This window comes from Carettochelys insculpta, chromosome 12, assembly GCF_033958435.1.
Source record: "Carettochelys insculpta isolate YL-2023 chromosome 12, ASM3395843v1, whole genome shotgun sequence".
In the NCBI taxonomy this organism is placed as follows: Eukaryota; Metazoa; Chordata; order Testudines; family Carettochelyidae; genus Carettochelys; species Carettochelys insculpta.
This window is the reverse complement of record NC_134148.1, coordinates 29,496,501-29,521,506: the sequence shown is the minus strand read 5'-3', so window position 1 is coordinate 29,521,506 and position 25,006 is coordinate 29,496,501. Positions and strand designations below refer to the sequence as shown.

Below are 25,006 nucleotides of genomic sequence, written 5' to 3'. Positions count from 1 at the left end.
CTGCTGATAGGAACAAAATGTTGGGGGTCTAGTGATTTTGGGCAGCCTCAACTTCTGTGGCCTAGCCAGCCTGACTTTGTTCTCTTGATTTGAACGTCAAGGGGTTCTTGTCCTGTTCTGTTCCAGCATAGTCCATCAAGGTCTCACATGGAACCTGCAATGAAAATACAAAAGAGGAAGACCTTGGACAACGTGCAGAGATATACTGACACTGAAGGACAACAACTGGGGTTCACCTGGAGGCAACTAGAAGTTTTGTCTCAAAACAGAGTAAGTAGGAGGAGACTTGCAGAAATTAAGTAAGTCAGCTTCTGTGGACCCAACTTGACATAACTTATTTATAGAGGTCTGATTTTCCAGGAGTTTCTTCATACCCTCCATATGAATATTAGGTCTTTTTAAGGTTTCTCATGTTGTGCTCTCAAAAACCTTTATCACTGTATGGAACTTGGCCAGGTTCTCTGCTGTTGGTCATGTGAGCAAGAGAATCCAGACTGGCTAAGGTTGCTGGGCTGGCAGTTTAACTAAATCATAACTTTACTTGCAGTATTTTAAACAAAGAAACATTGAGAGGCTTTGAATGTGTGGCCCCATGTTACCATTTTTGCATAGGCACTCTTTAACTAAAAATCCATTTTAATATGGTATCTCAGTCTTTGCCTTCCCCTCTGTTTTGCCTTTGCTCCAATCATGGTTAATTCCTTAACGTTCCTTGTGCACTAAGATCATGTGTTACCCACCACATTTCATGTTTTCCAGTATTTGAATGGAAAACTTGTATCGGTTGTAGATGTCTCCATCATAAAATGGCAGAAATGAATTTATCCAAATGGAACGACAGACAGGGAATTCTTAGGATAAAAGGGCTGCATATAAACAGGGGAGTTTTCAATTCCAAACATGCTATTTCAAAACTGAATTTTCAGGAGGGATATTGTTATGGCTTGAAAGTATTAGATTTTTATTTATAAATGCCTGGGTGATTGGGTTGGAAAAGATCTGGAGGTGCCCTTCCTCAGGCCTTGCAGCTCTGCAGCACCCTGACCCAGAAGAGAGCAGAAAAGAACCTCCAGGTTTTAAGAGACACTGGGACAGAGGATAATGGTATCCAGGAGAAGTTAGGGCCCATTTTAAACTTTATAAACAACAAAGGAAATTGAGATGATAGTTAAATGCCGACGTTCAAGGAAACTAAGAACTAAGGCTGTTTAATATTCCTGGATCCACCTACTTATGCCTAAGAATGTGGGTATTATGTAAGACTGGTTCTGGCAAAGTAGTATATAATTCCTGTGAATACTCTGCTTAGAAGACTACAGAATGTCATATTCAGCTTCTGAATTTTAAAGGTTTTGTGGGTTTAAACATGATATTTAGTGTTATTTTGAAGGCAGATTTTTGTCCTAAGTGTAATTCTGTTCAAGGCACCGCCTCCTCCAGCTTAAGTCATACAATAAAATAATGTAGTTAGGCAAGTGAAAGCAATGCTATTGCTTTTACAGTACCTCTTTACAAGATATATTTCTCCTTTTATACTCTTATGTACTCAGTGTTTAAAACAAGCTGTTTATATCCTGTTACAGTATTAAATACTGTGAATTATTGAAAATTGGGTTAAAGACATTTTTAGATGTATTAAAGAAATGCAACCAAACCCATTTCCTGCTTCTTTAGTTTTAGTTTACCATCTACGGTTGTCCCCTCTCCCTTGGCTCCCGGCCCCACACGGACAATAAAAAAGGCTAGTGGAGATGCATCTTCATGGGGTAATAACTACCTGTTAGGGAAACTTTTTTTAAAGCCATCCCCCTCTTTTTTGTAGAAGGATTTTGAAGTGTCTATTTCAGTAAGAAAATTAAAATCTTCCTCCTCCTTTAAAAACAAAACAGTACTTTCCGTCTTTGTCTTTCATGTGGATGCAGACCACTGAGACTCTTTCTGTCTGTTCACAGAAGCCAGCCAGCATTTCTTGCACAAGTTAGGCCAAGTCTGTACTCGGGAAATAAGTTGATTTTTGGGAATAGGTGCAAAATACCCCATCCCAGATTGAAAAATGCTTAAGACATTGGAGCAACTCCTAACATGCCTGTGTAAGGGTCTAGAACAGCTAAATCTAGAAGAACCAGATAGCCTGCTACGGCTCCCTGTACAGAATTATCACACTATAATTCTCTGTCAGTGCATTGAAATGTGCAAAGATAATACCGACTCTCACCTAATATGTTGAACAACCATAAACTAGAGGTGCAGATTGCAATGCAGAGAACCTTTGTAATTCAAGAAGAGTGCCTGTGTAATTAGTGAGACCCAGGAAAGACTGAGGCACTTTACATAAGAACAGCCACACTGCTTAGACTAACAGCCTGTATTCTGCCTTCCAACAGTGGCCAATGCCAGGCATTTCAAGGGAGTGAACAGAACAGATCATCCCTGACTGATCCATCCCTTATTGTCCACTCCTGGCTTCTGGAAGGAGTCAGTTTTCTAGATCAGCTGCAGCACCCTTAGCCACCAGCACTCAAGCTTTCCCATCTGCCACCTTTCGATTGGCGTGGCCCAGCTGATCAACTCCTCCCTTTCCCTCCCAGCACCTCTTGCCCACCGCCAATAGTTGTGTCTTGGTGTGCAGAATGCTCCATGAGAGACGGGTGGAGTAGGAATAGATCCTCCCTGGGACGAGGTCAGAAAGAGGTGAGGTGAGAAGGTGTGCACAGTGAGGACACAGCCTGGGGAAGGGGGGTCAAATATACCCAGGCTAGAGAAGTCAGCCAATATGGCCAACACCATCCAGAGCATGGGGCTGCATCCCAGACCTTTTGAGGGACCTATCCTCAGTACGTTTTTCCAGTTCTTTTTTCAACACCATTTTAATTTGGGTCTCCATAACATCTCTTAGCAAGTAATACTGTACTGGCTATTTTAAATAGCCTATTCATTTCATTGGATTCTTTTGCTATGTGACATTCAATGAAACTTTCTTCTTTTCTCCACACCATTCATGGCGTTATAGGCCTCAATCAGATTCCCTCTGTGTCATCTCTTGTCCCAGGTGGATAGTCCAAGTCTTTTTTTAAGCTTTTGGTATATGGAAGCTGTTCCATACCCCTGATCATTTTTGGTTTACATGGCTATACCTTTTCCTGTTCTAATGTATCTTTTTTGAGATGGAGCAATCAGAACTGTAGGCAGCATTCAAGGGGTGTGTGTGGTGGCGGGTAGGGGAGTGCAATAAAGTTATGCAATTGATTATGATTATCTTTCATCTAAGGCTATGTTTAGATCAGAGTGATTTGTTGACAGAAGTTTATGTTGGAAGACATCTTCTGACAAAATTTCTGTCCGGCTGCTCTACTGGCAAAACAGCCAACCAGAAGCACAGCAGACAGGGCTGCCAGGTGTCCCAGAAGCCCCTTCTGTCATCAGAAGCCCCCCACAGAACGTCCAGACTGGCTTTTTGTCGACAGAAGTGGTCTTCCTCGGGGCGAGCGGGGTACAGTTGTCAACAAAAGTGCTGTGTTCTGTCAATGTACTGTCCACAGAACACCCTTTGGAAATATGAACACTCCACAGCCAAACAAAATGCTCTAGTCTAGACACAGCCTAATAGTTTTGAACATCATTAAGATTTCTTTCTTCTGTGCGCAGTTGCAGATGTTCTCAGTGAGTGGCCATGTCTGCACTAGAGTGATCTGTCAGTAGCAGCTACTGTCGGAAGATATCTTCCACCAAAACTTCTGTCAAGAGCAAGATCACAAAAGTGGATCAAAAGAACGATCTGCCCTGTTGACAAAAAGTGGCGGGACTGCCTGGCTGCACTCTTGACAAAACAGACAAGAGGAGGTGCATCAGACAAGGCTGCCCGGTGTCCTGGAAGGCCCCCCAGGATGTCCAGACTGGCTTTCTGTTGACAGAATCTCTTGAGGGGTGTTCTGCCTCATGGAGGAACAGCAGCATGCTGTTGACTGAAGTGCTGCATTCTGTCGATTTACTGTTGACAGACTGCCTTGGTAATGTGGATGCTCTGCTGTTTTTTTTTTTTTTGACAAAACCCAGTTTTCTGGACAAAATCCTCTAGTATAGACATAGCCAGTCAGCCATGACTTTTTTTTTTTCTGCTCCGAAACCTGAATCAAAAACCCAAGGGAGCAGAGAGACAAATCACCTAACCCTTTGTGAGACCCCAGGGGAAAGACAGACTCCTTGCACAGCAGCCTGCTGCTTTTGCCAGGGATGGGCACCAGTGTTACTGCCCGTAGCGGTCACACAAAGGAAAGCGGCCTCAAGCTGGACAGCTGATGGGGACACAGGCCAGCCCCAGCCCAGCTCTGTGCCCACACCGGCAGCTGTGTGTGTGGTGGGGTAATTTTTGCAGTGAGGGTCCTGGGTGCCACTGAACCAAACAGTAGCAGACTTAAAAGTAGCTATCCTACAGCAAAGAAATTTCAGGACCAGACTCCAAAGAGAATTTTCTGAGCTACAATTCATCTGCAAATTTGATGCCCTCAGCTCAGGCTTAAACAAAGACTGCAAATGGCTGGCTAAATACAAAAGCAGCTTCCCCTCCCTTGGTGTTCACACCTCCAGATCAACTGCTGGTAGTAAGCCTCACCCCTGATGGCTCCGCTGGCTTGGCCATGTCCACAGGATGAATGATAGAAGGATTCCAAAAGACATCCTGTATGGTGAGCTAGCCTCTGGCAAAAGACCTCCCGGACGCCCCCAGTTGCGCTGCAAGAGAGACCTCAGAGAGGCAGACATCGAGCTGGACAGCTGGGAAGAACTAGCAGACGACTGCAGCAGATGCAGGCAGGGACTACACAAGGGCCCTCAGAAGGGCGAGATGAGGATCAGACAGGTAGCAGAGGAGAAGCGAGCGCACAGAAAGCACAATAAGGACTTGCCAGACACGCACCACATCTGCAAGAGATGCAGCAAGGACTGTCACTCTCGTGTGGGTCTTCATAGTCACAATAGACGCTGTAAATGAAGTCCTCAACTGAAACTACAAAGGGCGCGATCCATAGTCTATGCAGACTGAAGGATGCCTACTATGCTCTGGCTTATGCACACGTCGCCCTGCAGATTTCCAAGACCAGCATCTGATGAAGTGAGTCTGTGCTCACCAAAGCTCATGCTCACAACTTTTCTGTTAGTCTATAAGGTGCCCCAGGACCCTTCGTTGCTGAACCAAACTGTAATTCTGATAGCTGATGGAAAACCCCTAAGGTCACGGAGTGCTGCACACCCCCCGTGCCAGCGGCAGCACCTCGGAGCTCGGGCGCGCCTGCTGCCTAGGAATGATCGAGCTCAGTAGCCAGGCAGAGGGCAGCGGCTTCCCCAGCCCAACGCACATGTGCGAGCGCCCGGCACATGCTCGCTAGAGCCGCCTGCGGCTTCGGAGCATGAGCAGAAAGCGGGCGGGCGCCTCAGACATCTTGGGCCGCTCCGCGCAGGCGGCCTCCGCCCGTCCCCAGGGTGGCGCTGCGCCCCGCGCCCACAGCCCTTTGTGCGGCGGCTGCCTCGGGCTTGCTCCGCCTCCCGCTGCCGTCCCCGGGCTGCTCGGCGCGTCGCCCCCTCCCCCTTCCCGCATCCCGCCCTCCCCCCCCCGGTTGCGTTGATCTCCCGTCCTCGCCCAGACAAGATGGCAACGCCGGCGGCGGTAAACCCTCCCGGTGAGTAGCGGCGGCGGCGGCCCGCTGCGCTCGCCCGAGCTGTGCCGGCTGGCCGGGACTCGGGCCCCGGAGCGGGGCGGGCGGGCCGCTGCTGCCGAGGGACAGGTGGGCGGGTTGCTCGCCTGGGGCGGCGGCAGGGAAGAGCTCGGCGTATTGTCGTCTGGGGAGGAGTAACCAGCCATGGGCCGGGGCGAATCCCAGGCCGTCCAGTACAACGCCTCTCCCACGCCCCCTTCTCTCCGGGGAGCCAGCCTGCGACGTGCGCCTCTTGGACCCCTTCACCGCTGGGTGTCTCTCCGGCCCCTGACTCGGAACACCCCCGGCGATCCATTGGGCCACGAGTTTCCACAGTTCTAGAGGCGTCCGAGGCCGCGCCCCTGGAGGGAGAGAGATCGTTCGTCTCCCCCGAGCTGTAGGGCATCCTGCTGATGGAGGGTAACAATGGTGCAGAGCTCGTGAGTGTGCCAGAGCCTGTCTGTTTCAGGGACAGAGCCGGTTCCACTCCTTTAACTCTGATCTTAACCCAGCATTGAACCACACGTGTTTCCTGAGCTAGTGGTTCTCCACCTATGGTCTGCAGACAGCTGAGGCTCCCTAGACTGTGCCTAAGAGTTCCAAAGGGGTCCCTGCCTCCATTCAAAAAAAAATTAGGGGTCTGCAAATAAAGGTTCCTTTAGGGTACTATATATGTCTAAAGAAAATCTTGTCCATTTCTGTTAATTCCCCTCCAGCCCCCCCCGCCGCCGAACAAGGTCAGAATGCTTACCCTGACTTTCTGGGATAAATGGTGAACAATGTAAAATTGAACATAAACAATCTTATTGGGGAAGGGAGAAAAAGAAAATGTGGGTTTATAAGAGGAAAGTAGGTTGGAGTAATACAAAATATGCAAAATGAGTGAATTTCATTCGATGCAGTGTGAGAGCAATGCTGTGTGTTGTTAAACAGCCCATTTTTGGCTATTCTGTAACTAAGGCTACTGGAATTTCTGCTTTTAACACTATGTATGTGTTTGGTGGCGGGGTAGTGAGGTGGGGAGGGTGGATGTATAACAGAGCTGTAAAAGTTTTGCTTGGAGTCAAATTATTGAAGTAAGATATTTTGGCCAATGTGTGTGGTGGGTGGTTTTTATGTGAGGACGTTTTGTTGTTTTTCCTGTGCAAGTACAGCAGTACACTTCAACATTTTTATCAATAGAAGGAACTCACAAACATTTTCTGTGCTGAATTTTTGTGGGGCTCATTGTTTGGAGCTGTATTATAGATGCAATCAAATGAAAATTCCATAAAATATTAATAAATGTATCCTGAGGCTATATGATATGCCTACTATTGTTTGAATACATCATGTAATAAAATAGTTTTGAGCAAGTATTGGAGGGGTAGCCATGTTTGTCTGTATCTTCAAAAACAACAAGAAATCCTGTGGCACCTTATAGACTAACGTTTATTGGAGCATAAGCTTTTGTGGCCAAAGACCCACTTCATCATGCGTGTGACGAAGTGGATCTTTGCTCATGAAACCTTATGCTCCAGTTAAGTCCAGTAGTGTAATAAGGTGCCATGGGACTTCTTGTTAGTTTTGAGCAAGTTGTCTGTGTGTACACTATAAAAGTGTACTTTGCTTAATTAAAAAAATCCTCAAATAAGTTGTAATAGGGCAGTTGAAAATTCTTTTGGCTCCATGTGAATGAGTATCAGGCTTACAAAAATATAAAATGCTTTTGATGGTTTAATAATATATGGCCAAATTCTTGTCTTTGGTGTGGTCTAGTTAAACCCTTGTTGGCAGCAATGAGGGTTCTGCTTGGTTGAGGGTGGCAGAATTTGGCCCATATTCTTTGGGACTGAATGCTGCTCTTCTCACTCAAGTGTGTATTCACACTGAAGTCAGTGAAATTATTTGAACAGTGACTTTGGCTCAGTGTTTTGGTTTCATGTATTAGGAAAGTAGGCTCAGACCCTTGGTCCTCAAGATTAATTTTTAATTTCAGAAATCTATTTATTCAATTAAAATATTTGTTTAAAGGTTTTGTTAAATGAATATCATTTAACTCCCATCCTACAATATCATATGCTCTAAAGGTACAATTCACCTCATCCACATTGAGCCAGAATCAGTAAGTTTTAGCTGATGTGAAGTGCAGTAGAATGAGTGCAGTTGAAACCCTCCCTCCCTAGTTTATGGAGAAGGGTGCAAGATTGCATCCTTCCTCTGAGCCACCCTGTCAGCTAGGGGCTGCAGCTACTCAGTGCTACTTGGACTGTTTGCTGGGGTTACTGACCTTTGGCCCCTCTCTTTTCAATACCCTCCATGATGACCTGTCTGTGGCTGTCACAAAGATTCCTGTAGCATATAGGAAATGTGGAGTCAGGCCAGAGAGGCTGCCCTGTCGTAACATGCCTATTCTGGGTACCCTCAAAGATTAATTGCTGTGAAGATCTGGAGAAAAATGAGTGGGTGCAAAGCACCCACTGACAGCCAAGCTCCCCCTCACTCCCCCCAGTGGTTCTCACCCATTGGTGGCCCGGCTGATCTCTTCCTCCTCTCTCCCAGCACCTCCTGCCTGTGTCTCATGGTGTTTAGTGTTTCCCCTGGGAGGGAGGGAAAGTGAGGATGGGGATTGCTTGGTGGAGGAGGCAGGGCAAGTATTTGAGAGAAGGGGTGGAATGGGAAAGGGACCTGGGGTGGAAGGGGAGATCAGGCACCCATCAGCTAGAGGAGAAGTCCATGCCTATCTCTCTGTGCTATCACCTATGGTAATTTTCAGCATACTTCCTTCATTCTGGGTTTGAGGGTTAAGAGTGAGACAGGGAGAAGGTTAGCATAACGAAGGTGTACATTACTTCGCACAAGAGTTACGTCTACCTGGCAAACCGAACTCCCCTAAGCAGAGGCTGCCAGTCATCCTGAAGCATGAGGAGTTGTGTGGTGATTTTTTGTGAACCAGTATGTTCTGCTGTGGCAGAGCTGAAATAACAGAACAGCTTTTCACTGGTGGGCTGAGGCAGGCTAGAGCACAGGCCTTCTGAGCTGAAACGATCAGGTACCAGTTGCCAGATTTAAACTGCATGCATTCATTCTATGTATGAAAGTTATTGTTGTGATTAGTAGGTCTTTTGGTAAAGAGCTGCAGCACCATGTTTGATCTACCAAAGATACTGGTAGATACAGAGGTATAAAGATTCATCTTTGATTTCTGTTGTAGCCTTAATACAATAAACCCTCGAGTTTCTTGGGGCTTGTGCTCCTGCAACCCCTGTGTAACTCAAATTTTCATGCAAGTTGGAGAGGAGACAAGAACCAGGCTTCTGCCTTGTTCCTGGCTCCCCTGGGCTTGCAGGAGCTGGGAAATTGACCAGCCCGACAGAGTGGCAGGGAGCAGGGAACCAGCAGGTAGCCTGGTTCCTGTCTCTTAGCCACTTGTGGAACCTGGGAAACTGACCAGCCATGTGATGGTCAGGTTCACACAAAATCACCACACCACTCCTCATGCTTCAGGATGACTGGCAGCCATGTGCTGGTCAGTTTCCTGGGCGCCCCCCCCCTCCCCCCAAAAGCAGTCGGGAGTCGGGAACCAAGCGGTACCTACATTCGGATCAAATAGCATAGAAGCTTGTGTCCATGCAGTTTGTGATCATCCACAAATTTACCAGGGAAAGGAAATACAACTTGCTGCTATATTTGCTTTTATGTGGCCTTCATTTCTGTAATGGGGAAGGTGCTGGTGTCATGCTGGCCAGAGTGACTCTCAGCTGTGAAGGCCAGTATCAGGGCAGACACCTGAACTCGGTGATATAGTCTATAGTTAGATGTCACCAAGGCACTAACAAGCATGCAGTGCTGGATCACAGTATTAGTCTTAACATGGAGCCATGGACAGCCCCTTCACACTTTCTAGCCATCCTTGCCACCCTGACAAACTGGACTTTGTCACGTCATGCTAGGTTACACCCAGCCCCAAAGGGTCAGTCACTTCCTCCAGTTCAATGGGTACATTTGATCTCACACCAAAGACAGTGCAGGCAGCCAATTTCTGTAGTAAGCTTACTAAAGGTTCATTAGCTAAGAAAATAAGAATTATGGAGAGGTTAACGCAAGACGAACACATTCAGGTTTTGTCTACGCTGCCGGCAGTGCTGTAACATGGCAGCATTGTCATTGTCACAGCCCCAGCGGGGGGTGGGGAGAGGGCTTTCCCAGTGCTCTAGGTAAGCCGCCTCCCCAAGGGGAGTAGCTAACAGTGTGGGGAGCTTGTTTACACTGGTACTTCACAGTAGCATAATTTGCTGCATGCAGGGTGGTGTTTTTTCATACCCCAAGTGAGAAAGTAACAGTGTAGACAAGCCCTGACAGGCAAATGTAAGTCTAAAATTACATTAGAGATGTGGTAATCTGCTAGTTTTCCATAAGTCTCTCAGAGGTACCCAAAATAACTGTGAGGATCTCTGTCTTGCATCCAGAATGCTCCTCTGTGACTGTCCAAACAGGTTACGGGATTGTTCCCTGAATCCAGATTTGTAGTTTTTCCACACAGAAAGCTAGCTGTCACGTGCTTTTTCCACACATGGACTTCCTTTCTTGAAGGTGAGTGAGGAATGCATCTTGACTCTTTGACCTCTGATTATTACACCACTGACCACCTGCTTTGAAGCTAACCTGTCCTTCAGTTACATCCTCTCCATGTAATGGATTATTTATCTAAAAGGCTATACATCATGCACACACCTGCCATTAATAGGAACAGGTAATTGAGAACAAGTAAGGTTCCATTCGTTTTCATGAAGTTTGTACATCAAAACAAAAAAAGCAGTCCTGTAGCACCTTAAAGACTAACAATATTTGTTAGCTTACATGGGGACAGACCCACTTCTTCAGATCTAGCGAATAATGGGTTATTCTACAGATCTAAAGAAGTGGGTCTGTCCTACGAAAGCTAATAAATATTGTTAGTCTTTAAGGTGCTACAGGACTGCCTTTTTTTTTTTTTTTTTTTTTAAAGTTTTTTGAAGATACGGATGAACATGGCTACCTCTCTGAGTTTATACATCAAATAAATTCTCATCTTAATACTAACACACGTTTGATCTAGAGTTAAGTATATACACAGATTTACATAAGGTGATCCAATAGCATTCAGCAGGTTAGAGATGAAGACAGGTCTCATTCACATGTCTCTTGAACTAAATTAAAACTCTTGTGGATTGGTACGCTTACCATTTCTTTGGTATTCATGTACAAGTGAATTGGCCTGTTGCTCTGATCTAAGTCAGCCTATCAGCATGACAGCTGAGATTGTCAGTGGCCAGGAAAACTTGATTGTAGTTCCAATGGGACTATACTGTTGAAGGACACAAGCCTCTGCATGAATTCACTAGGCTGGGATGGGCCATAAAAAGCTGCAACCCACCAGAGTTAGCCCCCGGCAGGCCACTGCTGTTATATTTACCTGCAATTCTGCAGGTGTCTGGCAGTCGCAACTCTCGGATGTGGATCACCATTTGTGATCAATGGGAACAGCAGGAAATGGTGTCCAGGTCCAGGCTGTTTCCCGCCGCTCCCATTGGTTATGAAGGGTGATCTGCGGCCAACGAGAGCTGCGATCGCCTAATACTAATGAAGGTAAATATAGAGATGGGGGGTCTGCCAGAGGTTAACCTTGGCAGACTGGATCCATCCTGCATACTGATACTTGCCCACCCTTGCCCTAGGCTCTGTGGAAATGTCTACACTTCAGCTGACACTGGCCAGCTGCAGGAGTCCAACTGCAGTGTAGACGTACCTTGTGACTCTTAGGCAGCTCATTCTGCCATCTCTATTCCTCTGTCTGTGGCACTATACACCTCACTGACAGGACAATTTAGAGGGAAACTCTATTAGAGAGTGCTGGGTTTTCTTTCTCCTCATGCTGATTTTACTCAGCGATAGAGCAAAATGTCTCTGACTCTTTTGTTGGCTTGTCAGGGTCTGAATGACTAAGTATTTAAATCTGTAAAACAGGCTGCAAGTGTGTGGGAAGCACATCGGCATTGTGATGAAGAAGCAAAGAGAATTTATTTCCTCCTGAACTGTGATTGACATATTCAAGACAAGCTAAATGAGACCTAAGAACCAAAAACTGTGGCAGTGGAGCAGGCTTTTCACACAGCGGCACTTGCAGCGAAATCTGCATTTAGTGCAGCCTCTGTGATTTGTTTGTTTTGTTTTTAAATGAATATGAGGTTTGGTATAGTGGCTTGTCCACAGTGTTAGCTGTTAGCCAAGACACAGTGAAAAAGTAAGTTATCTAATTAAATGGATCTTTTTTTTTTTTTCTGGAGGCTGAGGCCTGGATCACTCAGGAAAGTTCATTTCTAGTTCCAGTCTAGCTCAGTTCGATAGCAACTGAAAGTTTTACCATCTTGGAGCTCTTTGTCAGCCTGTGTAAAATGAGTTGAGTAAACCAATTCCTAGTGGCTTGAAATCCAAAAATACCATTTGAGGATCTCAGCCTACGTGTCCATGGTACAAAACCACCAAGCCAACGACTGTGATGATATTGCTGGTGTAGATCATAGAATCATAGAAGAGTAGGACTGGAAGGGACCTTGAGAGGCCATCGAGTCCAGCCCCCTGCTCTCATGGCAGGACCAAGCACTTTCTAGACCATCCCTGAAAGCCATCTATCTACCCTCTTCTTAAATATCTCCAGTGATGGAGATTCTACCACCTCCCTTGGCAATTCGTTCCAGTGTTTGATCACCCTGACGGTTAGGAACTTTTTCCTAATGTCCAACCTGAACCTCCCCTGCTGCAATTTCAGTCCATTGCCTCTTGTTCTATCCTCAGAGGCAAGGAAGAACAAGTTCCCTCCCTCTGCCTTATGACACCCTTTCAGATACCTGAAAACTGCTATCATGTTCCCCCTCAATCTTCTCTTTTCCAAACTAAATAAGCCCAGTTCTTTCAGCCTTTCTTCATAGGTCATGTTTTCTAGACCTTTGATCATTCTCGTTGCTCTCCTCTAGACCCTCTCCAATTTCTCCACATCCTTCCTGAACTGCGGTGCCCAGAACTGGACACAATACTCCAGCTGAGGCCTAACCAGCACAGAGTAGAGCGGGAGAATGACTTCTCATGTCTTGTTCACAACACCTGTTAATGCATCCTAGAAGCACGTTTGCTTTTTTTGCAACAGCATCACACTGTTGACTCAGTTTAGAGTTATTGTGATGTAGTTTAAAATTGCTGGTGAGGATTTGTTTAAAGTTGGTGGGTTGTCTGTAAGCGAGACCTTGGGAGGCAGGCTGGTAACTCTAAACCTGGAACCAATCCCTGCAACAAACCTCGGTGCCAACTCTGATCACATATCTACACCAGTGGTATCATCACAGGGCCTAACCACGTCAACCACACCATCAGGGGCTCTTTCCCCTGCACATTTACTAATATACTATGTGCCAGCAATGCCCCACTGCAATATACATTGGCCAAACCTAAAAGAATAAATACATAAATACAAAGAATATACATTGGACAGTCACTATGTAAAAGAATAAATGGACACAAATCAGACCTTATGAATGGTAACATACAAAAACCTGTGGGAGAAACTTAGTAACAGATTTAAAAGTAGCCATCCTACAACAAAGAAACTTCAAAAACAGACTCCCAAGACAAACTGCAGAACTGCAATTCATTTGCAAATTTGACACCATCAACCAAGGAGTGAACAGAGACTGGGAGTGGCTGGCCAATTACAAAAGCAGTTTCTCTGCTCTTGATGTTCACAACTCCACATTAACTGCTGATAATGGGCCACGTCCCCCTGACTGGACTGACCTTGTCAACTCTGGCCCTTCTCTTGACTGGGACTCCCTCCTTTTCATAAGCCCATATATTTAAACCCTCCTCTGGAATCTCCAACTCATGCATCTGATGAAGCGTGTCACAAAAGCTTATGCCCCAAAAAATCTATTAGTCTATAAGGTACCACAGGACTTCCTAGACAGACACTTCCCATTCTGAATGCGTGAAGCTGATTGTTCCTTCGTAAGTGGAGTACTTTGCATTTGTCCTTATTAAACTTCATCCTGTTTACCTCAGACCATTTCTCCAGTTTGTCCAAATCACTTTGAATCATGACCCTATTGTCCAAAGCAGTTGCAACTCCTCCCAGCTTGGTATCATCTGCAAGCTTAATGAGAATACTCTCTACGCCAATATCTAAATTGTTGGTGAAGATACTGATTAGAACTGGTCCCAAAACAGATCCCTGCAAAACCCCACTTGTTATGTCCCCCTTGTTATGAACCCCACTTCCAGCATGACTGCGAACCATTAATAACTCGTCTATGAGAATGCTTAACTAGCCAGTTATGCACCCACCTTATAGTGACCCCATCTAAATTGTATTTGCTTAGCTTATTGATAAGAAGATCATGCCATACTGTGTCAAATGCCTTACTTAAGTGTAGGTATACCACCTCCACCGCTTCTTCCTTATCCACAGGACTTGCTATCCTGTCCAAAAAAAAACACTATCAGGCTGGTGTGGCATGATTTGTTCTTTACAAATCCATGATGGCTGTTACCATAATTTCTTCCAGATGTTTGCAGATGAATTCCTTAATTGTTTACTCCATTATCTTTCCTGGGACAGAAGTTAAACTGACTGGTCTGTAGTTTCCTAGGTTGTTCTTTTTTTCCCTTTTTATAGATGGGTACTATGTTTGCTCTTTTCCAGTCTTCTGGAATCTCTTGTGACTTCTAAGACTTTTCAAAGATGATAGAGAAGGTTTCTGAGCCTTTAGCTATCAGCTCCTTAAGTATTCTAGGGTGCATTTCATCAGGCCCTGGTGACTAATTTTCTAAGTAATTTTTAATTTTTGGCTTTTTTTTTTCAATCCTCTAAATTTACCCTGTTCCCAGTAGCATACGTTAAGTTAAGCATTTCTGCATCAGCCGCCTTGATGAAGACTGAAACAAAAAAGTCATTAAGCATCTCTGCCGTGTCCAAGTTTCCCGATATTGTTTCTCCCTCCTTACTGAGTAGTGGGCGTACCCTGTCCTTGCTCTTCCTCTTGCTTCTAATATATTTATAGAATGACTTCTTTCATATGTTTATGCAAAATCTCAAGCTTACAAAGTATCTCAGATTTTCACAGAAGCCTGTCCTATTTGATTAACCTCTGTGTGTACTTTTTATTTGAACAAAACAAGTTTGTATCATATAACAATAATTAAAAAGTACCTTAAATTTCTATTTAAATTAAAAATGATTAAATATGAGCAAATAAGTTTTACACATCAAATTTTATGAACTATTAATAAAATTATAAAACAAAATTCATATTAAGTATTCTCAATTAACATTATTCTATTATGCTCAAACAAGACCTGAAGAATATTATAAAATATAACTAAAACATAATCTATAATAATAAATCATTACAGCTTTCCAATAGACATACATTTTCTTTGGTGGCTCTGAAAGCTATCAGTTTTCGTTTGTGCAGCCCTCAGTTGGCTTTGAGTTTAATGTGCCTGAGGCCAGTTGTTAGGACAGATCTGGCATTATTTGTCATTATGAGAATGAGTCCAACTCTCTGGCTTCAATGATTTGTAAGGATAAGGTGTGCATATGAGGGCAGGGATACAGGGTAACTTTAGATTTAACTAATTACAAAGAGCACAGTAAAGATGTTGATTCAACACTAATTTATGACAACATGCTAATAAAATCAATGCTAGTAAGGTGAGAAAGGATGATCCAGTATTTTAAGTCACTGGACTGGGAATTAGATAATCTGGGTTCAGTTCCCATCTCTTTTGAAGATTTCCTGTGTGACCCCTGGACAAGTCAGTTAATCTTTCTGTGCTTCCATAAAATCATTCCCTTTCTGCTCCTCTTCCTCTGTCTTTTTAAAATTTTTATTTACGCTGTTTACTCTCTGGAGCAGGTCCTATGCCTTGCTTATATGTTCTGTTTTCCTTATCTGCAGTGCAGTGTTGCTTTATGCAGTTTGGAATTTCTCCTTTTTCCTAATAATAAATGTAAGATCAGCAAATTACACTGAAAATGCTTACCTAATAGCCATGAATAACAAATGGAATCTCTTCATGTACATATCAAGAGGGCCTTGAAAGACTAGATCATTGGGGTAAATTATACCAGCAGAGGATCTGCCTATTAGACTAGCACTATGAAGGGGTTTCCTAGTTATGTGGATTGCTGAAGGCTGCCAGTCTCAGCATTACATAATAAAAGATAATCTCATGGTATCCAAAAGATCCTCTTTTGTATCCAAGTGATACCAGTGTTTCTGTGAAAAGGAGCCTTTCTCATTATGTACAAAAGAAAATCCTTTGTATTGTAGGTAGGTCTAGATATAGTACTGCTGAAATGGAGGTATAGGAAGTTCTCTGTTTCTCCCCCCGCCCCCCGCACCCCCAAGTCTATTTTCTGCAATCCCATCTTCCTTCTGTGTGCTTCCTTTTCCTTTCTATTCCCTTTACCTGTTTGTTCAGATTCCTCTCATTTCAAATTCCTCCTCACTACTCAAGTCCCTTTCTATCTAGCTGCCAGCCTTAATGCTGGGGCTGTGCTCAGCCGTATTCATGCTTCTCAATTACTGTTATTTAAACAAATGCTGTACTGTTGCTTCTCCCAAATGCTTAAATGGCATTTAAGAAAGTCTCAATCTCATCTCTTGTCAATAGAGCTAGCATCCTTCCCTAAGGGAAGGTGAGGCTTTCTTGTTCCAACCACCTGCCTTCCGTGGAAAGCACTGTTAAGTGCAGTGCATTATTATTAGTTGGCTCAAGATTGGGAATATCTATTAAGTTAGACATGCCTTCCATCAACACATGCATTGTACTGTTTTGCTCAAGGACAGGTCACAATTTTGCACTTTAAATTACAGATTTGTGCTGCCAGTTCTTTTTTCCAATAAATTTCAGACACATCTGCCAAATAAAATCATGCAAAACTTATCATATTTCTCTAATAAAGCCAGTGGAGAGTTGAAGTATTTGATTGCTGACTTTACTAGCACTTACAAAGCTTTTAAGCTAAGTTGCTCATACAGAACACCTGGAACAGATAGTAATTAACACCTCTCTCTTCCTTAATGTGTTAATTATTACACTATAATTTTTCTGTTTTTTTTCACTACTGCTAGTTTAGATGTTCCTTTACACTTAAAAGTAGTATTTACTTACATTTTGCATCTTTCAGTATGTGTAGAGTATGACTTTCAATTATATGCTAATATTTATGGGAAGAGACATGCAAACAAAGGACTGATGCCACAAAGACCTAAAATGCCATACTGCTGTAATTTTGGGGATTAAAAAAACCAGAATCATTTTCTAATGGACATACGATAAAGCAGGGGTGGCCAACCAGTTAGGGACTAAGCTGTATGGGTAGAGTGCAAAGAGCCACGTGTTAGGTATTTATTTTTATCTAGCTAGCTAGATAAAAATAATGTAGAATACGTAGCCTGGTGCCCTTCCCCTCCGCCAGAGCCAGGTGCCCCCAGAAATCCCTGCTCTAATTAAATGCCCTCCCTCTAAGCCAAGCACCCCCAGCCCTTCCCCTCTAACTCGATGCTGACGACTCACTGGAGCTTCCACTGCTGCTGCCGCCAAGCTCTGGGGCGGGTGCACTGAGCGGCGGACGGAACTCCTGGCGCACGGCTCTGAGGCAGAACCCCATTTAATGGCTCAAAGAGCTGTGGGTTGGCCACCCCTGCAATAAAGTGAAAAGCTGATGACTAATGGCCTCCATTTTTGTTTCAAAAATAAATGGGGAAAACAATTTTTGGTATACAAAATTAAAGGTGCTTGATATACCCCCTAAGCTTATTCCTGTGTAGGTATTTTGGTTAGCTTTCCGAGTCCAATAAAATGCACTTGCAGTGCTGTGTGCTTTTAACATTTCAAGCAAAATTTCTATTTGAGTGCAAAAATCAGAGGCTGAGGTCTGGCCATATTTAAAGAATTAGAGTCAAATTATTCTGGGGTTCAGGAAGACATTAAGTAATTTCTTATTGTTGGATCATAAGTCAGTTGTGATCTTCCCAGGCGACAGAAAGGCATCATGTCAGTCTGCTGCCTCGGGGTTGGAAGCAGGAAAAGTGGCCAGGGCGGGGATTTAAAATAACAAGGAATAATAACTGGGTCTAACACTAGTGACTGTGTTATCCAGTTCAGCATCCTCCACCCTGTTATAGTCTTGGCATTCAGGAAGGCTGGTAAGAGACTGGCATTACTTTTTCTATCCCCAGTCACCTGACGTGGTCAAAGTTGTGGGAGTTCCATACCCTTGTCACATGGCAGAGGTCGATACAGTCCGCAGACTGCTGCTTGTAACAGTAGCCATTGGAAAGTACTTACAGTCATAAAGTAGCCATAAAAATGTCATTTTACTATTGCTGGTAACTGTTCCCTTTGGCTACATTTACACCACAGCCCTATTTCAAAATAAGATGTGTTGAAGTAACACAACCACATGCAAAAGGCATTTCCAAGTAGCATCCAGAGATGTCAAAATAGCATTTCTGGGTCCATCGTGCTGTTTTGAAAGAGTGTCATTGGAGCCCGTTATGGCCTGTTTTGAAATAGGCGTTATGAGGTTTACCAGAATCAAAATAAGGCACTCTGGATTTCAAATTTTTTTTTCAAATCACATGTGCATCATTTAGATGCTGCCAAAGTTATTTCGGAATGACTGCTGTTGTTTCGAGATAACTTGGCCATGTAGACATAGCCTGTGTCTCCTCTGAGACGTATTTGTTTTGTTTTATTGGCAAAAACAAGTTTTACTTCTCATCACTTCAAAGCCAGCCCAGCTGTGGAAATAAAAGCTGGATTTTATTTTGTTTCATGTATGATCAACAAAATTGGTAGTTCAGGATCTTTGTTATTGGTGGTCATGTGAGAACATGGCTTACTTGTCAGAAAGCAGATTGACCTTAAAGTCCTGTCAGCTTGAAAAATGTTGTTTTGAAATGGAAAATGTCTTAAATTTCTGAACACTGAACAGTAACCACAGAAGTTGGTGGATGCTGACCCCTATAACTGGTCAGGAAAATCAGTTTCCGTCTCATGAGTTCTCCTGAGAGTCATTAAACATGGGTGCCTAGATGTTGTTCTACAGACGTCAGTTTTGAGTTAGCGCTTGAAATTTCTTGATCACCTGTATCACCTTGAAAATGGTCGATGGCAGCTACTGAGCTGGGCAATATGAAGCTAAAATCTGTAACCCAAACTTACACTGACTTTCACGTGACTTTGAATGCTGTGACAATGGACAGGTGTGTGGAAGGTAGGGCATATGCACCAAATCAGCACCGTGGAGCTAAGTTGCCTAATTGTTTGAATACGCTAACAGTTTGTAATGAAGAAATGTGTGTTGTGCAAGATACAGTAGTCTATATTTCAGAGAGTCTGTCTGGTCAAGAACTCTTGCTAAATGGTAAGAGCTAGGACCATCCCATTCACTATATAGCTTCTTCTGGAATAGGTTGCTTAGAGAGTAATAGAATCTCCTTCCATAGAGTTCTTTAAGTCCCAGCTTGACACAAAGCCCTGGCTGGGACGATTTTGTTGGGATTGGTCCTGCTTTCAGCAAGGGGTTGGGCTCGACCTCCTGAGGTCTCCTCCAGCCCTATGATTGTTGTTTCTTAAAGCAGCTTGGTTGTGCCAGGAAGATGGGGCATGCCTCATAAAAACAGGCAGAAGAGACAGAATCACCAAGCAGGTAAAAGGGGTTCACTAGAGGCATGCTCTGCCCCTGTATGGGACTGCTCCAGCCCTGAGTCTCCCACCTTGCAGGCAGCTATAAAAATGGCATTTTGCTATTCCTTTTGTGCTCTGAGAAACATTTGGTTTGTTTATTGACCAAAAACAAGTTTTCCTTCTCCCATCACTGGAGAGGCAGTGCAGCTGTGGAAACAAAAGCTGGATTTTATTTTGTTTTCATGCATGATCAACAAAATTGGGAGTTCAGAATCTTTGTTATTGGTGGTCATGTGAGAAGCCTGCTTAATTGTCAGAAAGCATGTGTTAAGGAGGGTGTAGCTCCCACCCCCACCTTTCATATGGGAACATTTCTTGCTATTCTCCTCTGTCAAGGATGGAGGGAAGGTGCACAGTTTGGCTGGGGAGTTGCAGGGAGCAGACAAACCAGGACCAGCCCCTGCTGGGGGGACATACATACTTCCCACCTGGCTGTGACTGCTGGAGCTGCAGCAGCCATGGAGAGGTGCTTCTCCTGGCCTCAAGCTGCTGCGGTGAGAGAGGGATCTCTTAGTCCTCCATCCCCTGGGTACCCAGCATACTGAACCCCTCCTCCCCAGCCCTACCCCAGAGCAATTATTTAAATGAAGGAAAACAAAAAATACATTCCTTGAGTTAGCAAACCGAGCAACACCAGGTAAATCTTCCAGTAGCTATTATAGAATTATGATATCTCTGTACAAGGGACAAGTATTCAGGAGTTTTGGGGGAGCTATTAAAAACTTGAGGTGTATCCTAAGGTCATATTAGAAAGTATAAGGGGTATGTAATACACTAGCTGAGTGATCTGTGTCCCACTCTAATGGCCAGTTCACACAGAGGATAGTAGCCTAATACTACTGTCAGCAGTTGGATTTCTTCTTGAGCTTAAATAGTAGAGACTCATGCTTTTAGTGGTAGGTCCTGAGTTTATATGTCACTGACTAAACACGGGCAAAGTTAAAGGTGCTTGGTAGGAGTAAATAGAACTGCTTTTTTTTTTAACCGTCAGTACCTTTTCTCGTTTTCCTGTAAACTGCTCATGTGGTGATGCTGATAATAGCAGGAGAGAAAGATGAATATAAAATATATAGATATGAGAGATCTGAGTGATGTATCAGTTTGCTTTTAATAATGAGAGCCAATTAACTCCCCTGGTTGTATAATGTCAAGTGCCATTTCTAACATGAAGCTGAAAAACAAATACAGGATTTCATTTTACAGTCATGTAACTTCCAGTGCTGCACCTTGACATTATTGAAATCCTGGTCATGCAAATGTACATGAGATGAACTCAGCAGATTTTCTTTTAGTTTTCAGTTTTTGAGTATATCTTTGTTATTTCAGAACTCGTTAGGGTCCAGAAATATAGTTCCCTTTGGCCAGTCTTATGCAGCTGGCATCTGAAAAAATGCAAATATCTTTGACTCAGTTTTCTGACAGTAGAGAAAACATAAACAGTAAACCCTTGAGTTACCCATTGAGTTGCATTTCTGCAACCCCAGCCTGACTCAGATTTTCATGCAAGTTGAGGGAAGGGGGGAACCAGGCTACAGGAGCCAGGAAACTGACCAGCCCAGCAGGACTGGTTAGTTTCCTGGCTCCCAGATTGGCAGAGAGCTGGGAACTAGAGGGCAGCCTGGTTCCTGGTTTCCCTGTTGCTTGCCACTCATGGGATCCAGGAAACTGTCCATCTGGTCAGTGAGCTGGGAATTAGGCAGCTGCCTGGTTCCCGGCTCCCCTCTGCTTGAAGAGAGGGGAAACTGAGCAGGGCGGCAGCCTTGTTCAGTTTCCTGGTTCCAGGGAGTGGAGGGGAGCCAGGAAGCAGAGGCAGTCTTGCTCCCCTCTGCTCCTTGGAGCCAGGAAACTAACCAGGGCTGCGGCCCTGCTCAGTTTCCTGGCTCTGAAAGCAGAAGGGAGCTGGGAGTCAGGCTGCTGCCTGGTTCCCAACTCCCCGCTGCTCCAGAGACAGGAAACCACTCCTGTCAGGGGCAGCAGCCATGAGAAAAAATGCTGGGGAAAAACCGCTCCTGTCAGTGTGATTTTTTTTTTTTTTTTTTTGCCTGATCAGGTGCAAGTTGATAATCTAGTGAAAACTGTATGGTCAGTTATTTGATGAACTTTTGAAATTGTTTTAGATGTGTGGGTTCTCAGTATTTTTAAGTGTTTGACATTCAGTATTCACTGCACCTGAACCTGCATAATCTGGGATGCCCATAGTATGGAAAGGGAAGTAGCTGTGTGTGCTGTTGCTCCCCCTTCTCCAAGCTGGGGAAATGTCAGCCCAGTGTGGTGCTTCCCCTGTGGGTTTTCCCCATCAATCCCATAGCGGTGGCGAGTGGTGCTGGGAGGGACATGGAGCCATGTGCACCCCTGGGAGCAGGGTCCTAGGTAAGCATCCCACCTGCATCCCCCTCATGCCCAGACCCCACAGTGCCTTTCCTGGCCTTGCAAAATCTTTAATCGAGCATATCCTGTTTTCCAGGATTGCCGGATTAAAGCGGTTCAGGTGTGTTTGTTCGCTATTTATGTTTGCAGTAAAATCACATGATATCTTTTGGTTCCCAGAATAAATTAGTGACCTTATACAGCTAGCGGACGTGAATTGGCTCTCATTATTAAAAGCAAACTGATGTGTCACTCAGAGCTCTCATATCTGTACATCTTATATTCATCTTTGTCTCCTGCTGTTATCAGCATCATCACATGTACTTGTGTGCATGGCTTTCTGTGAATATTCTTGAATACTAAAACTGGATTGCGTGTGGAAAGAAATTTTAAAAGGTGTCCAGGCATGGTGAAAAGAAATTCATTTAAAAACCCAAATAATTATTAGCAGAAACCTGCTGGCAGTAGTTTCCCAACTCTATCTGAAAGTTGAAATTAGAAAAGATTTTCTGAATTTCACACTCAAGACACTTTTACAGTTTTGTATAGTCGTTGGCTTAACAGACAGAGATCATGAACTTACTGTGTCTCAAATCATGTAATAAAACTTCAATTTGATTTCATGGGTGGAGATAAGTCAGGGTGAACAATGAAAAGGTTTAACCACTCAGCAAGGCGGAGTTACTGGTGTCTTGCTGCAGTTGGTTAAAATGAGTTCCATTAAAGTTTGTAAGGCAGTGTTCCCCAATTTTATTTAGCCACAGAACCCTTTTAAACTTGAAAGATTTTTTTTGGAATTTCCAGGCTCTACCCCCCTCACCCTCCAAACCTACCCCCATCTTCAGGCTTTACCTGCCTTAGCCCCCAAATCTGCCCCCATCCCCAAGGTTTACCCACAGTCCGGCCTGCTCCCATATCTCCAGGCTTAACCCCTCTCAGCCCCAAACCCACCCCCCATCCCCAGGCTTAAACCACCGCAGCCCCAAACTGGCCCCCGGGACTAACCCATCCATAGCACTGGCTTGGGAGCCTATGCCAGGCAGTCATGTGTGCCCAGCAGAAGGAAGGCTGGCATGTAGGTGTTCCACTGTTTGGGATGAGCTGAGATATGCCTACCAGAGGAGTGTGGCTGCTCAGGTAGTGGGGCCGAGAAAGGCGCTCTCTGTGTCTCCAGCTGCGTCTACACATGCACGCTACTTCGAAGTAGCGGCACCAACTTCGAAATAGCGCCCGTCACGTCTACACGCGTTGGGCGCTATTTCGAAGTTAACTTCGACGTTAGGCGGCAAGACGTCGAAGTCGCTAACCTCATGAGGAGATAGGAATAGCGCCCTACTTCGACGTTCAACATCGAAGTAGGGACAGTGTAGACGATCCGTGTCCCGCAACGTCGAAATTGCCGGGTCCTCCATGGCGGCCATCAGCTGGGGGGTTGAGAGACGCTCTTTCCAGCCCCTCAGCTCACTGGTGGCCGCGTGGAGCGGCCCCTTAAAGGTCCCCTCCCCCGCCCTGACTGCAGGAGGCTGAGGCAACGTGCAGGCTCCTGCCTGCACACGCGGTGAGCCTGCACAGCCCTCAGCCCCTGACACCGGCCATGGCTGCCCAGCAGCCCCCCCAGCGCCCCCAGGGGACCCCCCCCAAGGGGAGCCAGAGCAGCCAGAGGACCAGCCAGTCTGGGAAGCGGCAGCAGGGCCCCTCTTGGACGGAGGCCGAGCTGCGGGACCTGCTGGGGCTCTGGAGCGAGGAGGAGGTGCTCCAGGTAATGGGGAGCAAGAGGCGGAACGCGGATGCATTCGCTCGGCTGGCCGACGGCCTGGCTGCCCGGGGTCACCCTGCCCGCACTCTTCACCATGTCCGCAGTAAGGTCAAGGAGCTGCGGCAGGGTTATGCCTCGGCCCGGGATGCGGCCAGCCGATCTGGGGCCGCCCCCGTCACTTGCCCCTTTTACAGGGAGCTCAGGGACATCCTGGGCTCCCGGCACACCTCCTCCCCTCCGGCCACCCTTGACACCTCGGCTGACAAGCCCCAGCAGGCCCTGCAGCCGGAGTCCGACCCGGAGGCAAGCCCCGCACCCCGGGGGCCCCCCCCGGAGGCCATCCCCGGGACATCGCGGCAGGAGGAGGAGGAGCAGGAGGAGGAGGAGGGGGGGCTCCTCCTCCGCAGAATCCAGCCTGCAGATCCTCCTCCTGCCATCCCGGAGCAGCAGCAGGGCCTCTGACCCCCGGGGATCTCCGGACCGTGGGAGCGGACCCACAGGTAGGTACCCCTCTCTGGTGGACACCCCGGGGCTTGAGGGGCGGGGGTAAGAGATATGTGTCCAGGGCCCCCCACACGCTCACATGGCCATGGCCCCAAGGACACCAGGGCCATGGCCCTCACAGCACTGCAGCCATCAGCCCCTGCCCCCCCCCACCCTGCATGACAGTGCCATGCCCCATCCCCGGGCCAGGGGGGAGCGGAACCTCGAGGGGCCCCCGGGCGGAGGGGGTAGGACACCCCACAGCAGCAGCATGTGATGGAGTGGGGGGAGTGCCAAAGGGAGACTCAGCCTACATATGAGCCACCAGAGCCGAGGAGCTCCCAGGGCCAAAGGAGGATCCTGGCGCTACAGCTGGCAGGTGACACCTCTGCCCTGAGCAAACAGGAGGGAGGAGCCGAGCTGGCTTGGAATTGGGGGGCGAGGGTGGGGGCCACAGGTAGAGGCTAGGGGAAGGGAGAGCTGGTAGGCAGCCAGCCAGAGGAGGGGGAAAGCTGCATCCCAGAGGGGCCCCCCTTGGGGTCTTCTCCCCACGACGGGTTGGAAGGACTCTCTTCCGACAGCTGGTGCTGTCACTCCTGCCAGAAACTGGGCATCTGTGGCCTAAGAAACCATTCCTGCTGTCAGACCCTGCGGGGTGAAGTGAGAGTCGCTCCCACCAGGGAACGGGGTGCAGGGCAGGGGGACCCCTGAACCCCATCCATCACAGCAGCATCTCCCGGGGACGGGGATGGGGAACCTGCAGCACAGGGCGGGGGGGACAAAGGCCACGGCTCGGGGCCCACACTAACGCCTGTCTCCATTCTTCTTTCCCCCCTCCTCTCCTGTGTCCTGCACCTGCACCTGCACCATCCGAAGGACCGGAAGAGAGCGCCGGCGAGGCCTCGGTTGTCCCGGAGAGCCCTCTGGGACCCTCGCTCCAGGG

General features: G+C 46.2%; 1 protein-coding gene across 5 annotated transcripts in view; it reads left to right on the top strand.

The window, feature by feature from the left end:
* The first annotated feature begins 5,520 nt into the window (after nt 1-5,520).
* Nucleotides 5,521-25,006, top strand: part of ARNT2 (aryl hydrocarbon receptor nuclear translocator 2) — a 155,663-nt gene continuing 136,177 nt past the window's right edge. The window contains exon 1 of one of the 5 annotated variants that reach the window (XM_075007309.1): nt 5,521-5,672. In XM_075007309.1, coding sequence (XP_074863410.1) covers nt 5,642-5,672 — 31 coding nt within the window. In that variant the 5' untranslated portion in view covers nt 5,521-5,641. Of the gene's footprint in view, nt 5,673-6,085; nt 6,108-25,006 lie in introns of those variants that run through there. The other 4 variants (XM_075007311.1, XM_075007312.1, XM_075007313.1 and 1 more) reach the window with 4 other exon arrangements.